Below are 13,796 nucleotides of genomic sequence, written 5' to 3' on the forward strand. Positions count from 1 at the left end.
CATCTACTGCAGTCAGATTGACCCGCGTTCACTCTGAAGGAATCACTCACATGACCTGTGCACTTGTAATGACATATCAAGGATGTTAAGAGGCTAAAAGCAGGTTTAAAACTTGCCCCATTTAAGTCAACAGGGTGCAAATTTTAAAAAGAGGATAACACGGTGTAGGCAACACCGATTTTTGTCGTTGTTCTCTGTATTGACAGCACTCCAAATGTACAAAAAAATTAGCTCAATGTTAAAATTGACCGGTGTTCTCCTTTAATACAAGAAGATGAGAACCTTTGAGATGGACCTTTTAGCTCCACCTTGAACCGGAAGTGGTCCTGTTTTTTCATGAGCGGCGTTTATCATCTGCAGCCTCATTCCTCTAAGAAGTTACAGTAGAATAATGAATTAAAACCGTCTTATTTACTCCTCACATTTTACAGATCGATCATCTAGTCCACATTTGTGTTCGGGCTTATTGTATCTGAGTAATCACGTTGTTTTTAAGATGTCAGTAGTGGGTTTTGACGTGGGTTTTCTGAACTGCTATGTAGCGGTAGCTCGAGCCGGAGGAATCGAGACTGTGGCCAATGAATACAGCGACCGATGCACACCGTGAGTCTGCTTTATTTACTCATCCATAACACAAATACACACAGAGTAGTGATCACGCCAAGCTTTACCTGAGCTGTGTGCCGGTGGACATCTGCTGTTGACTGGCTCTGTCTGTGACGGACATTGATCTGGCAGTGAGGAGCCTCCCTGACGCTAGTGCTGCTGCGTGATTGCAAAACTCAAATACTGTGGCACTTTAAAAAAACACTATGGTATTACCATACTATCATGTTTATAAATGGTACTTTATAATTAGTGTAGATTGAGAAACAGCAGGCTGTTACACTAAACCTGTATCACTTCATTATTAAAATGTTTTCCCTTCCTCTTCAGGTTATATTGTACTTTTAATGTATTATATTTAAATCGACATTTTTTATGCATTTTTATGCTTATTTTCATATATATATGTAATATCAGTACTGTCAAATCGATTAATTGCATCTAACATAAAGGTTATGAGAATAAATTAATATATAATATATGTGTGTGAACAGTACTGGTCAAAAGTTTGGACTTTATGTCTTATCCTTTATTTTTTTACTTTTACTTTATTCATTTTTTGGTGATTACTTTTTTTATTTTTATTTTTTGAAAGAAGTCCCTTATGCTCATCAAGCATTTATTTGATCAAATCAACAAAAACAGCAATATTGTGAAATATGATTACTATTTAGAATAATGGTTTTCTTTTTAAATATACATTTAAAACATAATTTATTCCGGTGATGTCAAAGCTGAATTTTCTGCACCAGTCTTCAGTGTCACGTGATCCTTCAGATATCATTCTAATATGCTGATTTATTATCAATGTTGGAAACAATTGTTCTGCTTAGTATTTTTTTTTTATATATATATATAACCTGTGATCAGGATTATTTGATGAATAAAAAGCTGAAAAAGAACAGCTTTTATTTAAAATAGAAATCTTTTGTTACAATATACACTACCGTTCAAAAGTTTAAGGTCTTTTTGTCTATTTCTTTTTTTGTTGTTGAAAGAAATTAATACTTTTATTCAGCAAGGGTGTGTTAAATTGATTATAAAAAAGTGATAGATTTATATTGTTAGAAAAGATTTCTGTTTTGAATAAATTCTTTTTTAATGTTTTATTCAGCAATGAATCCGGAAAAAGTGTCATAGGTTCCAAAATCATCATATTAGAATGATTTCTGAAGGATCATGTGACACTGAAGACTGGAGTAATGATGCGGAAAATTCAGCTTTGCTTTGCATCACAAGCTTTTATTTATATATATATATATATATATATATATATATATATATATATATATATATATATATATATATATGGCCTATATATATTACCAGGGCGGTCATTTGTCATAATGTTTGGCTATTTGTGTTTCACTACAGAGCATGTGTGTCTTTTGGACCACGAAATCGATCTATTGGAGCTGCAGCAAAAAGCCAGGTATGTGATGTGACAGGATTTTTTTTAATGTATCCCTTAAAGCTGCCTTCACACAGTCTTCATGTTTGTAATCATGCTCGTTTTTTTTGTCTCCTTTGAAACACAGATGGTCACCAACTGCAAAAACACTGTCCAAGGATTCAAGCGTTTCCATGGTCGGGCATTCTCAGATCCATTTGTCCAGAACATGAAGTCCAGTCTCGTTTACGACCTGGCACAGATGCCATCGGGCACAACGGGCATAAAGGTAGCTGAAAGTCGTGATCGAGCAAACCGAGATTCAATTGCCGTGTGCAAACATAACATGTTGTGAGATGACTGATCTGTGCCAGCATTGTTTAAAGGTCTAGTTTTGGCAGCAAAACCTTCTTGTAAAGCCAAGCACAGAGTTCTGTTGTGCAATGAATGTGTGAATGTTTGTGAGCTGTTTCTGTACTTTAGCAGTCGTGTTGTCTCTGATGTTGTTGTAGGTGATGTACATGGAGGAGGAGAAGGTGTTCAGCATTGAACAGGTCACTGCGATGCTCCTCACCAAACTCAAGGAGACTGCTGAGAGTGCCCTCAAGAAGCCTGTTGCAGACTGTGTCATCTCTGTGAGTTTACAAATCACTAAAGCCCTATTCGGACGGGACTAGTTTACTGAACGACGCTTGGGTTGCAGTTCTTTCTAGATGTGGGCGTTACGTTACAGGAGGTCATGTGATGTGGTTTCGTTTATTACATGAGTTTATAGAAGCGGCTGCTCATAATAACTCACATGACTGAGCAAAGAAAACTATAGATGTGTCTTTCTTGACGCTGATAATAACATTTTCGCGATTTGACTTTCCTCAATTTTATATTAATATTATGTTACTTTTTCGCCGAATGCCGTTCATATTGAAAGGTGCAACGTGTGCAAACAGTTGGTCAGGTTAGTCAAAAACGTATGAGGAGAACCGTTGGGTTCTCAATTACAGACATTCACTTCTGGATGGGATTCCATTCCTCAGAAGACGATCGAGTTTGCTGAAAAACAGTGAGGATATTTCTACATAAATCCGGATACATTTGAAAATGGCATTTTTGTTTGGAAATACCCTCCGTCCACACTAGCATTTTCCAAACGTTTCACATCCACACTGAAACGTCGGTTAAAGGAGAACTCCGGTCAATTTTAACATTGAGTTCATTTTTTTGTACATTTGGAGTGCTGTCAATACAGAGAACAACGACAAAAATCGGTGTTGCCTACACCGTGTTATCCTCTTTTTAAAATTTGCACCCTGTTGACTTCAATGGGGCAAGTTTTAAACCTGCTTTTAGCCTCTTAACATCCTTGATGTGTCATTACAAGTGCACAGGTCATGTGAGTGATTCCTTCAGAGTGAACGCGGGTGAATCTGACTGCAGTAGATGTGAAAGATATGAATAAAAATGATGTTATTTAAGCCAGCGCACATACCTGTATTTACATCCTGTTTTCGGTTGAAGTCCACAGTAATCGATTGTCGAGTTCGGGCGCATGATCGTACGTACTAAACCTATGCGCGTGAACTCGACAATTGATTACTGTGGGCTTCGACCGAAAACAGGATGTAAATACAGGTATTTGCGCTGGCTGAATAAATATCATTTTTATTCATATCTTTCACATCTACTGCAGTCAGATTGACCCGCGTTCACTCTGAAGGAATCACTCACATGACCTGTGCACTTGTAATGACACATCAAGGATGTTAAGAGGCTAAAAGCAGGTTTAGTACTTGCCCCATTGAAGTCAACAGGGTGCAAATTTTAAAAAGAGGATAACACGGTGTAGGCAACACCGATTTTTGTCGTTGTTCTCTGTATTGACAGCACTCCAAATGTACAAAAAAATGAGCTCAATGTTAAAATTGACCGGAGTTCTCCTTTAACGCTAAAATCGTAACAAAAAGCCAATACATAAAAAAAGCTGTGTTTTCGGATTAGTGTAGACGTAGCCTAATAATTTGCTCTAGAATTTTTACAGGTTTTGTGCAGTTTTGGATGGGATTAAAATGGGATTAAAATCTTTGAAACACAAATTTCTCTTCCCTCTTCCGCAAATTTCTCTTCCCTCTTCCTAGTCCCATCCGAAATGGGCTTAATATCTCATAAGATCAGCTGAAAGATGCAGTTATTCTACATATAATTGGTGGATTTGCGGGTGGATTTGGTGAATGATCTATCTATGGTCATTTTTTCCCTCAGTCCATTTTCTGTAAATGAGTTATTGGAGACAGACATCCACCTTAGAGATCATGAATACTCTGACATCACTTTCCTGAGTGAATGCTGTTTAAAATCCCTACTTCTAAGGTCCCCTGCTTCTATACCGATTCTGAGAGGAGGTCCGTCATCGATGCAGCTCAGATCGCAGGACTCAACTGTCTGAGACTCATGAATGAAACCACCGCTGGTGAGTTGTTTGTGGTTTAATGTGCCGTTTCACTTGCAACACACCGATTTTCCACTCTTAAATGACACCTGTTGTTTTTCCACGCAGTTGCTCTGGCATATGGGATCTACAAGCAGGATCTTCCAGCTCCTGAGGAAAAGCCAAAGACGGTGGTGTTTGTGGATATTGGCCATTCAGGCTACCAGGTCTCTGTGTGTGCCTTTAATAAAGGCAAGCTCAAGGTGCGTACCAATGACATTTATACCCTCGAAATGTGGTCATGAATAGTATGTGAAATTATAGACGGATTGTTCTTCCTGCCCGTACAGATTCTTGCTACAGCCTTTGATGCCGAAATGGGAGGAAAATACTTTGATGAGAAGCTGGTCAAACATTTTTGTGACGAGTTTGCAGTGAAGTACAAGCTGGATGTGAAGACCAAGCCCAGAGCTCTGGTGCGACTCTACCAGGAATGTGAAAAGCTCAAGAAGCTGATGAGTGCCAACTCCTCAGACCTGCCACTGAACATCGAGTGTTTCATGAACGACATTGATGTTTCAAGCAAACTCAACAGGTACAGAGTTATTTAATGAAGAAATCACTTGCAAAGTCGTTAAAATCCTGTCGTCATTTATTTGTTTCCAAGCTGCTCTTTTTCTTAAATGCACACTATGCAAGATTACCTCTGTATTTATATAATTTAATATAGTTAATCAATATCACACGAAGAGTGACGTTTTTTCATCCAAATATCCGCACGATTACAAATGTGATATTTATTTATTTTATACTACTGTTCAATAAACAAAAAGTTAATATTAAGTGACTGACATTTTAGGCACAGTATTGCCTGTTTTTGCTCCATTTCGCCAACGAAAATAGTTCCAAACGAAGACAAAGGACTGTTTTGCGTCTCTGAGCAACACGTGACGGTGTTTTGTGACTGAATGAACGAAACGTTTGAACGAATGACTCACTCAGATGGTTCGTTCCTGAACGAATCAGCCGTTTGAATGAATCGGTTGAAACTCAATGACTCACTCATTCACAGTGACTTGCTGTCACTTACTGCTGGATTTAATATAACAATTAAAGTATCTTTTCATTTTTTTAAAATAATTTCTAATATCAATATTCAACGTTTTATGTTTGAAACAACAAAAACATTATTTCTGCATTTGAAACTGCAGATTAAATGCAGTCATGTCCCTCTGATCTGCATTAAACAGTCTGTGCATCTAAATGCCACTTCATATGCAAATATCAATTTTGTTGATACTAGATTGTCAAGATTGTGTCTTATTATTCTAATAGAATTTGATTAAATTTAAGAATTTGAAGGGGAAAAAAACGATGCATGCATCTAATTAGGTTAAAAAATGGCTTTAAAAAGATGCCCATAAAAGGTTAAAATGAATTTAATCTTATTGGAAAAGATGATTTCTGTCACTGCTGCAAACTGACCACCATATAATGTGAAGAATATCAAAAACGTTAGGAGTCAGCTGTCCACTGCAGTCCTAAACCTGCAAAGGTATCAACACAATAAAAGCACTCATCAAAATATTGTCTAATTTTCGTTATCGATAAATCCCAGAAAATATCGAGATATAGTTTGTTTGTTTTTTTGTCAATATCGCACACCCCTAGTCTTGAGAGGAGAGTTCACCCAAAAATGAAAATTCTGTCATCATTTACTGACCCTCATGTCGTTCCAAACCCATAAGAGTTTCGTTCATCTTCGAAACACAGGATGAAGATATTTTTAATGAAATCTGAGAGATTCCTGCCCCTTCATTGAAAGTCCAGATAACTCAAACTTTGACGCTTCAATAAGTTCATAAAGACATTGTAAACATAATCCATATTGATTGAGCGGTTTAATCCAAGTGTTCTAGAGAGAGTATGTTTGAACTTCTGTTAACCATACCTGTGAATGCAGCTATTTTGAACCAAAAATCAGAACAAAAAGCAGTTAAAGGATGCCTGCATAATTCAGATAAAGTTATCTGACTTCAATATAATTAATCTGACTCCATTAAAGTTGTATTCTTCAAAAAAAAAGTAAAAAAAAGTCTATAAAAATGTATAAAAAAAAACATTCATTAGTGTTTGAAAGATGAATAAAATACTTGTACTGGTTTGGAATGAGGACAGAATTTGAATTTTTGGGTGAACTATGCTTTTAAAATTCTTGAATGTCCACTGCTCATATCTCATTTGCATATTCAGTCTTGAGTCAAATCCCAATAGCATGCAAATGAGATTTGAGTCGTACAGTCATGTTTGGAATGAGTTTTTTGCAGAACGAGTCAAGAGTTGTTGTTTTTTTGTTGCATGAACCTTTACATTCACAACCTGTTATACTGTGTTGCACATTCATTAATGTCCTTTATCAGAGATGTTATCTTGTCAGTAGTTCATGCTGGGCTTTATATATTGTTTTGTTCCTATGGCAGGGCTCAGTTTGAAGAGATGTGTGCTGATATTTTAGCCAGAGTGGAACCTCCCTTGCGCAGTTTATTGGAACAAGCTCGTAAGTAATGACCCTTTCCTGGATAATAACGGTGTACGTCGTAGAAATCATTCCTTAACCCTGTCTGTCTGTCACCTCCTTCTGTGCAGATCTGAAAAAAGATGACGTCCATGCTGTAGAAATAGTGGGCGGTGCCTCTAGAATGCCGGCCATTAAAGAAAGAATCGGCAAGTTCTTTGGGAAGGAGCCCAGCACGACGCTGAATGCAGATGAGGCCGTGGCCAGAGGATGTGCCCTCCAGGTCAGGTTCTTCTGCTGACTAAAGCCATGCTAATAGTTTAACAAGACATTTGTGACCTGTCGGTGTTCTTCGACCCCTTCATTGGCTCTGTTTCCTGATTTCACAGTGTGCTATCCTCTCCCCTGCATTTAAAGTCCGTGAGATCTCCATAACGGACGTGGTTCCGTTTCCCATCTCTCTGAAATGGAATTCTGCAGCTGAAGATGGAGTCAGGTACAAGCAGCTGTGACATTCAGAGATTGTGATCAAGTTTGCATTTCAGTCATTGTGCTTGATAGTAACGCATGATTATTTTTTAGAATGCTTTTAAATTTTCCATTTCAGCGACTGTGAGGTGTTCCCAAAGAACCATGCAGCGCCTTTCTCCAAAGTGTTGACATTTTACCGGAGAGAGCCGTTCTCTTTGGATGCGTATTACAACTGCCCTAAGGAGCTCCCTTATCCAGATCCCACAATAGGTAAGCACACAAAAACACATCCAAAAGGAACTCTCGCCAAGCGCTGTAAACGAGTAAAGACGACTTATTAGTGAGTAAATAAGGGATAATGCATGGCTTAGCTGTGCATTAAACATTTTTTTTGAATGAAGGAATTATAGCATTTATTTGATTTAATTATTGAAAAAGAGAGAAATGAGAGCTGTGACAGTAAAGCTGTGAGTTTAATTACTTCAAAACTTCATTACCTCCTCGTTTCTGAGAAATATAATGGAGCGATTGAGTAGTGAGGCTGTTCTATTACTAAAAGTAGCGGGGCAGGGTTGATGAGTTTCTGTGCTCCTGAATGTTTCTGTGTGTGTGCAGCACAATCTCCGATCTCTGTGTGCGAGTGGTGTGTGTGCATTAATGTGGAACAGTGATTAAGCTGACTGGAACTACCTGTGCCTTAAACTGTTTTAATGCACACCTTTCAGCCAATCAGAATCGAGTATTCAGACAGACTAGGGCTGCACGATTTATCGAAATATTGCAAATAATGTACATATCGTGATATGCATATAGCAATGGCTTAAGATAAATGAATGATTTTAATACTTCAAAAGATTATGAAAAGTGGTCAACGCAGACAGCAGAGAATAGACTGGACACATACATGTGACATGCTTCATGTTATTGAATGCAATAAGTGAAGTACTCTCGCACAGGAATCCGCCTCTCGGACAGCGCATAATCCCGATCATATATTTCAGTTTACACACTTAAAGCATTATCGTACTGCATATCGAATATCACATTATTTAACGAGTTATTGCATATCGCACTATTCTTTAAAGTCGTCATGTAATCAAAATTGACCCTATTTACTTTACTAGCGCACATTACTAGTTTTGTGGTTAATACACATGATACACATAAAATTGTTTCAAAATCAAAATTCGAAAGTTTGCTTCCGCTCTGGAATGGTGTTCCTTCTCTGATGACGTCAGTTTGACGGCTTTGGTTTAATATCCTTAACCCCTCCCCTCCAACAGTCATGGTTTCAATTGCATGGTTTCAATTGCAGCAATTATTATTATTAATTTTTTTTTTTTTTTTTTTTTTTTAAATCTTTTGTACCTACCTATCCATGTATGTATTTAATTACAAAAAAATTGTCCTTGTAATGTTTAATCAAAATGCCATAACTGAATATTCCGGTGAAAACCGGAAGAAACAGGAGAAAAACAAAACAAATAATTCTGTTGCTATTGAAACTAAACGAATTTAAGGAAATGCAAAAATACATGTATTTGTTTGGCCAGTAATTGAGGTGGCAAATATTCTTGGCCTGCAAATGCTGTTTGCTTTTCATAGCTTTGCTGTACAATCTTGTAAAACTTGTCATGAATACAGACTGTATGTTAACATGTACACTAACACTGTCATGCAGGCCAGTACGTTGTCCAGAAGGTGGTTCCCCAGGCCTCAGGCGAGAGTTCAAAGGTTAAGGTGAAGGTGCGAGTGAACATCCATGGCATCTTCAGTGTGTCCAGTGCCTCGCTAGTGGAGGTGCAGAAATCTGAGGAGGACGAGGAGAGCATGGACACAGAGCAGAGCACAGAAAAAGAAAATGAGGTATTGCTTCGGGATATTACTGCACACATACCCTCTCTCACAACTACTTTCACACCCTCATCATGACCTGCATTTTTGTATTACTCCATGTTGTCAGTGCATGCATACCGCTCAGCTCTACATCATGGGTAAAGTTGCCACCATGTGTTTTCAATCATTCACAGAACAAAATGCAGGTTGATCAAGATGAACAAAAGACATCTGGAAATGCAGATCAGGAAGATGGAGAGAAAAAAGCTGGAACGGAAGAAATGGAGGTAAATGTATGGAAGCTTGTTTCCGCCACTGAATAAAACATTTTAAAAGATAATTGCGACTTTTTATCTCACAATTGCGAGTTTACATCTCCAAATTTAATTCTGACTTTATTTCTCAGAATTGCGTGTTATAAAGTCAGAATTGCGAGATATAAAGTCAGAATTGTGACTTTTTTTCTCGCAATTGCGACTTTATATCACGCAGTTCTGACTTTATAACACATAATTGCGAGTTTATATCTCGCAATTCTGACATCTTTTCTCAGAATTGTGAGATATAAACTCACAATTGTGAGATATAAAGTCCAATTCTAAGGGGAAAAAAAAACAGACTTTTTTTTTTTTGTTCCTCAGAATAGTTTATATCTCACAATTCTGACTTTATAACACGCAATTGCGACTCTATATCATGCAATTCTGACGTTATATCTCCCAATTGCGTATTATAAAGTCAGAATTGCGTGATATAAAGTCGCAATTGCGAGAAAAAAAGTCAGAATTCTGACTTTATAAGACTTTTATGCGACTTTATTTCACGCAATTCTGAGAAATAAAGTCAGAATTGCGAGATGTAAACTCGCAATTGTGAGATAAAAATTCGCAATTATCTCTTAAAATGTTTTATTCTGTGGCGGAAACAAGCTTCCATATAAATGGGATCTACCAATAGCATCAATTAAATGACTCGTATAAATGACTCAATCATTTATCAAATTACCGTTCAGACGCCCATCACATAACTAAAGGCCCGTTCACACCAAGGATGATCACTATAGCGATAACAATAAAGAAATAGTTTAAAATAAAGAATTAATCTAAGAATAGTAGTGTCCACACACCACAACTATAATGATAACGGCACAAAGGAACAATGTCAGTGGAATCAGAATAATTCTGAACTTTTTTCCAGCTGATGAACAAATAAAAACATTGAAAACCAATCAGAATCCATCCTGCTTATCGTTATAGTTGTTGTGAACGTGTCTTTATAATGGTTCTCTCCGTGGATTTGTTCAGACATCAGCAGAGGAAGGCAAACAGGAGAAGAAATCGGATCAGCCTCCACAAGCCAAGAAGCCCAAAGTGAAAACAAAGGTCCTGGAGCTGCCCATTGAAAACAACCCACAGTGGCAGCTAGCCAATGACATGCTCAATCTCTTCGTGGAGAACGAGGTATGCTTTCTGTGCGGCTGAAGCTGGATTAAGGGGGACATGTTTTTTTAACATTGAGTTAAATCTACTGTGAAATTGCTTTTCCTCAGGGAAAGATGATCATGCAGGACAAGCTTGAGAAGGAGCGCAACGATGCCAAGAACTATGTGGAGGAGTACGTGTACGAGATGAGGGACAAACTGCACGGGATATTCGAGAAGTTCGTCAATGAGAGTGTGAGAACAGTCGCATGGCTTGAAATCTAAACGCATGGTGTCCATTTCTCATGAAACTCTATACAAAATATTTATTAGCTGGAATTTGCTCTTTATAAGTGAAATATCTGCATGAAACCATTTTGAAATCCTTGTCCAGTGATTACAAAAGATTGGAAAATTTCTAGACATTGATTGGTCAGGTGTGGGAATCCTGTGAATGACCTGGTATTATTGTTGCCATATATTGATGTTTTATATCGCTGTAACTTAGAGATCACAGACTTTTATTATTATTGTGGAAGTTTAAAAAAAATGCATTGATATCCCTGTCAGAATGGCACACAAATCTCAGTGCTTGACAGTGTTATTTTAGTATTTACATACTGTTATAGTATTTAATAATATTATGAATTGGCTCTTTTTTTATATATATTTTCAGAATTTTGTTTAGGTTTTATTTTTGTAGTATTAGTTTAAGTTTATCATATGATAACAACAGTTATCATTTTTCATCATGTATTTATTTTATTTCAGCTTTATTTAAATGAATGAAAATGTTCTGTTTTCTCTTACAGGACAGAGATGCTCTCTCATTAAAACTAGAGGACACTGAGGTCTGGCTGTATGAGGATGGTGAAGACCAGTCTAAACAAGTATACATCGACAAACTTCTTGAACTGAAGGTACTAAATGTCTTTTGATGTCTGTAATTTATGATGTAAGATGTATAAGCTTACACTTTATATTAGGTGTCTTTAGCTACTATGTACTTGCATCAAAAAATAGGTACAATGTACTTACTGTGTTCATGTCCGTATTGTAAAACACTTGTGCTGCTATGGGTAAGGTTAGGGGTCAGGTTTGATGGGATGCGTAGGTTTAAGGGTGGGTTAAGTGGTAAGGGAAAGGTCAACAGTGCAATTATAGACAAGGATGCAAACTTGTCACCTTTCTGTGGAATTTGCCATTTTGGATCCAAAATAGGCCATTATTGCAATTGCTGCTCCCGAAGTGCAGCAAATTTGAAATGGGCACGGGCATTCATAACGGTGTGTGTCCACTGGCGTGGAGCAGAGCGAGCGTTTTCAGTTCATTTCTATGGAAGCTCAACTCCGCACAGTTATGAATAGAATTCGCTAATGAATCGAATTAGTGATTTAAAAGCGAGGCGCAAAAGGAGGGAAAACTCCAAATTGTATCGCCTAAGTGCAAAGTACGATTACTATTGATATTGCTAATTATACCTGTGTTATGTTTACAATCGGTTAATGCCTATCAATGTATCAAAAACATTCTTGCAGAATCTCGGCCAACCCATTCAAGAGAGATACACGGAATTTGAGGAGAGACCCAGAGCTTTTGAAGAGCTGGGCAGACAGTTGCAGCAATACATGAAGATTGTAGAGGCCTACAAAACCAAGGTGAGGTTGTGTTGGATTAATGTTGCATAAGGTACAAATTTGCACTTGGTTAGTGCACAATGGATTTGACGTGTGTTTGAATTACAGGACGAGCAGTATGATCATCTGGATGAGGCAGAGGTTCAGAAGGTGGACAGGATGGTGAATGATGTTATGATCTGGATGAACAGTAAAATGAACCAGCAGAGTAAACAGAGTCTCGCCGTGGAGCCTGTGGTGAAGATATCTGAGATACAGGCCAAAACACGGGTCAGTCACAGTTATATCGACTTTTTTTCTAGAGCACATGAGTATGTTAGCATTCAGATATCATTCAGTACTACGGTGCATATAAAAGTACTATGGTATTGGCATTTGATACCATAACTGTTCCAGGTTTCTGCCACAATACCATTTTGATACATTTGTACTAAATCTCTTCCTGTTTTCCATAGGAGCTGTTCTCCACTTGCAATCCCATTGTGACCAAACCCAAGCCCAAAGTGGACTTGCCAAAAGAAGAGAACCCCGCAGAACCCAACGGGCCGGTCAATACGCAGGAAAACCCTGAAGCCCAGCCCAGCGGCACAGAGCAAGCTGCTGCTGACAGTGCAGACGCCACAGAAGCCAAGCCTGGCATGGACCTCGATTAATCACGCTGTGTAATGTTATGTTAACGTTACACGTTATGTTATGTGACATAATGTTTTGTTAATGTTAACTTATATTTCCAGTGACCGCTAACGCTAAATCATCGTCCTCGCAGCGGGGTGACTCTGGCAATGAGAGAATACATTTGCATGTCCTTTTATATTAAGAAAAACATAAATCATAATGCTGTAAGACTTCTGATTGAGAACCATTGTTTGCCCATGATTGAGTTTCTGTTAAATGCTGGTTCTGTCAACTGTTGTTTCAATAAATACGGATTGAAACATGCAGTGTGTGCACGCTTATATTGTAGAATTACTTAAACATAATGCAAAGAGTGTTTGTTTTGTGTAGTGTAGTTTGCTTCAACTATTGGTTTATGAATAAGTTTACAAATGTTACTTGTAACTTCAACATATAGGCCAAAACGGGTGAAGTGTTACAAAAATGGTAAGATTTTGGTAATATGCTTTATTTTACATTCAGCACCCTGTTTGCATTTGCACATCACAGATTCGGTTTTTAGTGTGGGCAAATGGTGATGTTGGCCTTTCCCACCTCAGAGGATCTTTTTGATTATCAAAAAAAATAAAATCATACCAAAAAAATTACAATTTTCATAATCTGCTGAATTGATATTCAGTTAATTGTAGTACAAAATATAATATATATAAGTTTTACAGGTTTTATTATTCTTTTCAGCTTCCCCCCATATGTATCTACAATATTTAGCAATTATTGTCAATCTAAATTACACAAATTAAGGTTTTATTTAGTGCGTGTGTGACGTCTTCCAAAATCGCAAAGAAACATAAAATTAATGTAATGTATATATTAATAATATAATG

General features: G+C 37.4%; 1 protein-coding gene across 1 annotated transcript; it reads left to right on the forward strand.

Annotated features, from left to right (window-relative positions):
- The first annotated feature begins 307 nt into the window (after positions 1 to 307).
- Positions 308 to 13,529, forward strand: hspa4b (heat shock protein 4b). The gene is made up of 19 exons (XM_079891736.1): positions 308 to 603; positions 1,981 to 2,038; positions 2,145 to 2,285; positions 2,509 to 2,631; positions 4,361 to 4,460; positions 4,548 to 4,681; positions 4,769 to 5,013; positions 6,899 to 6,975; positions 7,065 to 7,216; positions 7,323 to 7,429; positions 7,541 to 7,674; positions 9,086 to 9,270; positions 9,435 to 9,527; positions 10,545 to 10,700; positions 10,790 to 10,915; positions 11,473 to 11,580; positions 12,199 to 12,318; positions 12,406 to 12,567; positions 12,753 to 13,529. The coding sequence occupies exons 1-19, from the start codon at positions 497 to 499 to the stop codon at positions 12,948 to 12,950; spliced, it is 2,526 nt and encodes an 841-aa protein (XP_079747862.1). The 5' UTR covers positions 308 to 496; the 3' UTR covers positions 12,951 to 13,529.
- Positions 13,530 to 13,796: the final 267 nt, after the last annotated feature.

The sequence above is a fragment of the Squalius cephalus genome (assembly GCF_949319135.1).
Source record: "Squalius cephalus genome assembly, chromosome: 14".
Classification (NCBI taxonomy): domain Eukaryota; kingdom Metazoa; phylum Chordata; class Actinopteri; order Cypriniformes; family Leuciscidae; genus Squalius; species Squalius cephalus.

Bases quoted from the DNA above. Each gene is read 5' to 3' on its own strand.
- hspa4b (XM_079891736.1), top strand. From the start codon at position 497: ATGTCAGTAGTGGGTTTTGACGTGGGTTTTCTGAACTGCTATGTAGCG. The intron at 2,039-2,144 runs GTATGTGATGTG...TTTGAAACACAG, and splicing joins GAGCTGCAGCAAAAAGCCAG to ATGGTCACCAACTGCAAAAA. The intron at 4,682-4,768 runs GTGCGTACCAAT...CTGCCCGTACAG, and splicing joins TTAATAAAGGCAAGCTCAAG to ATTCTTGCTACAGCCTTTGA.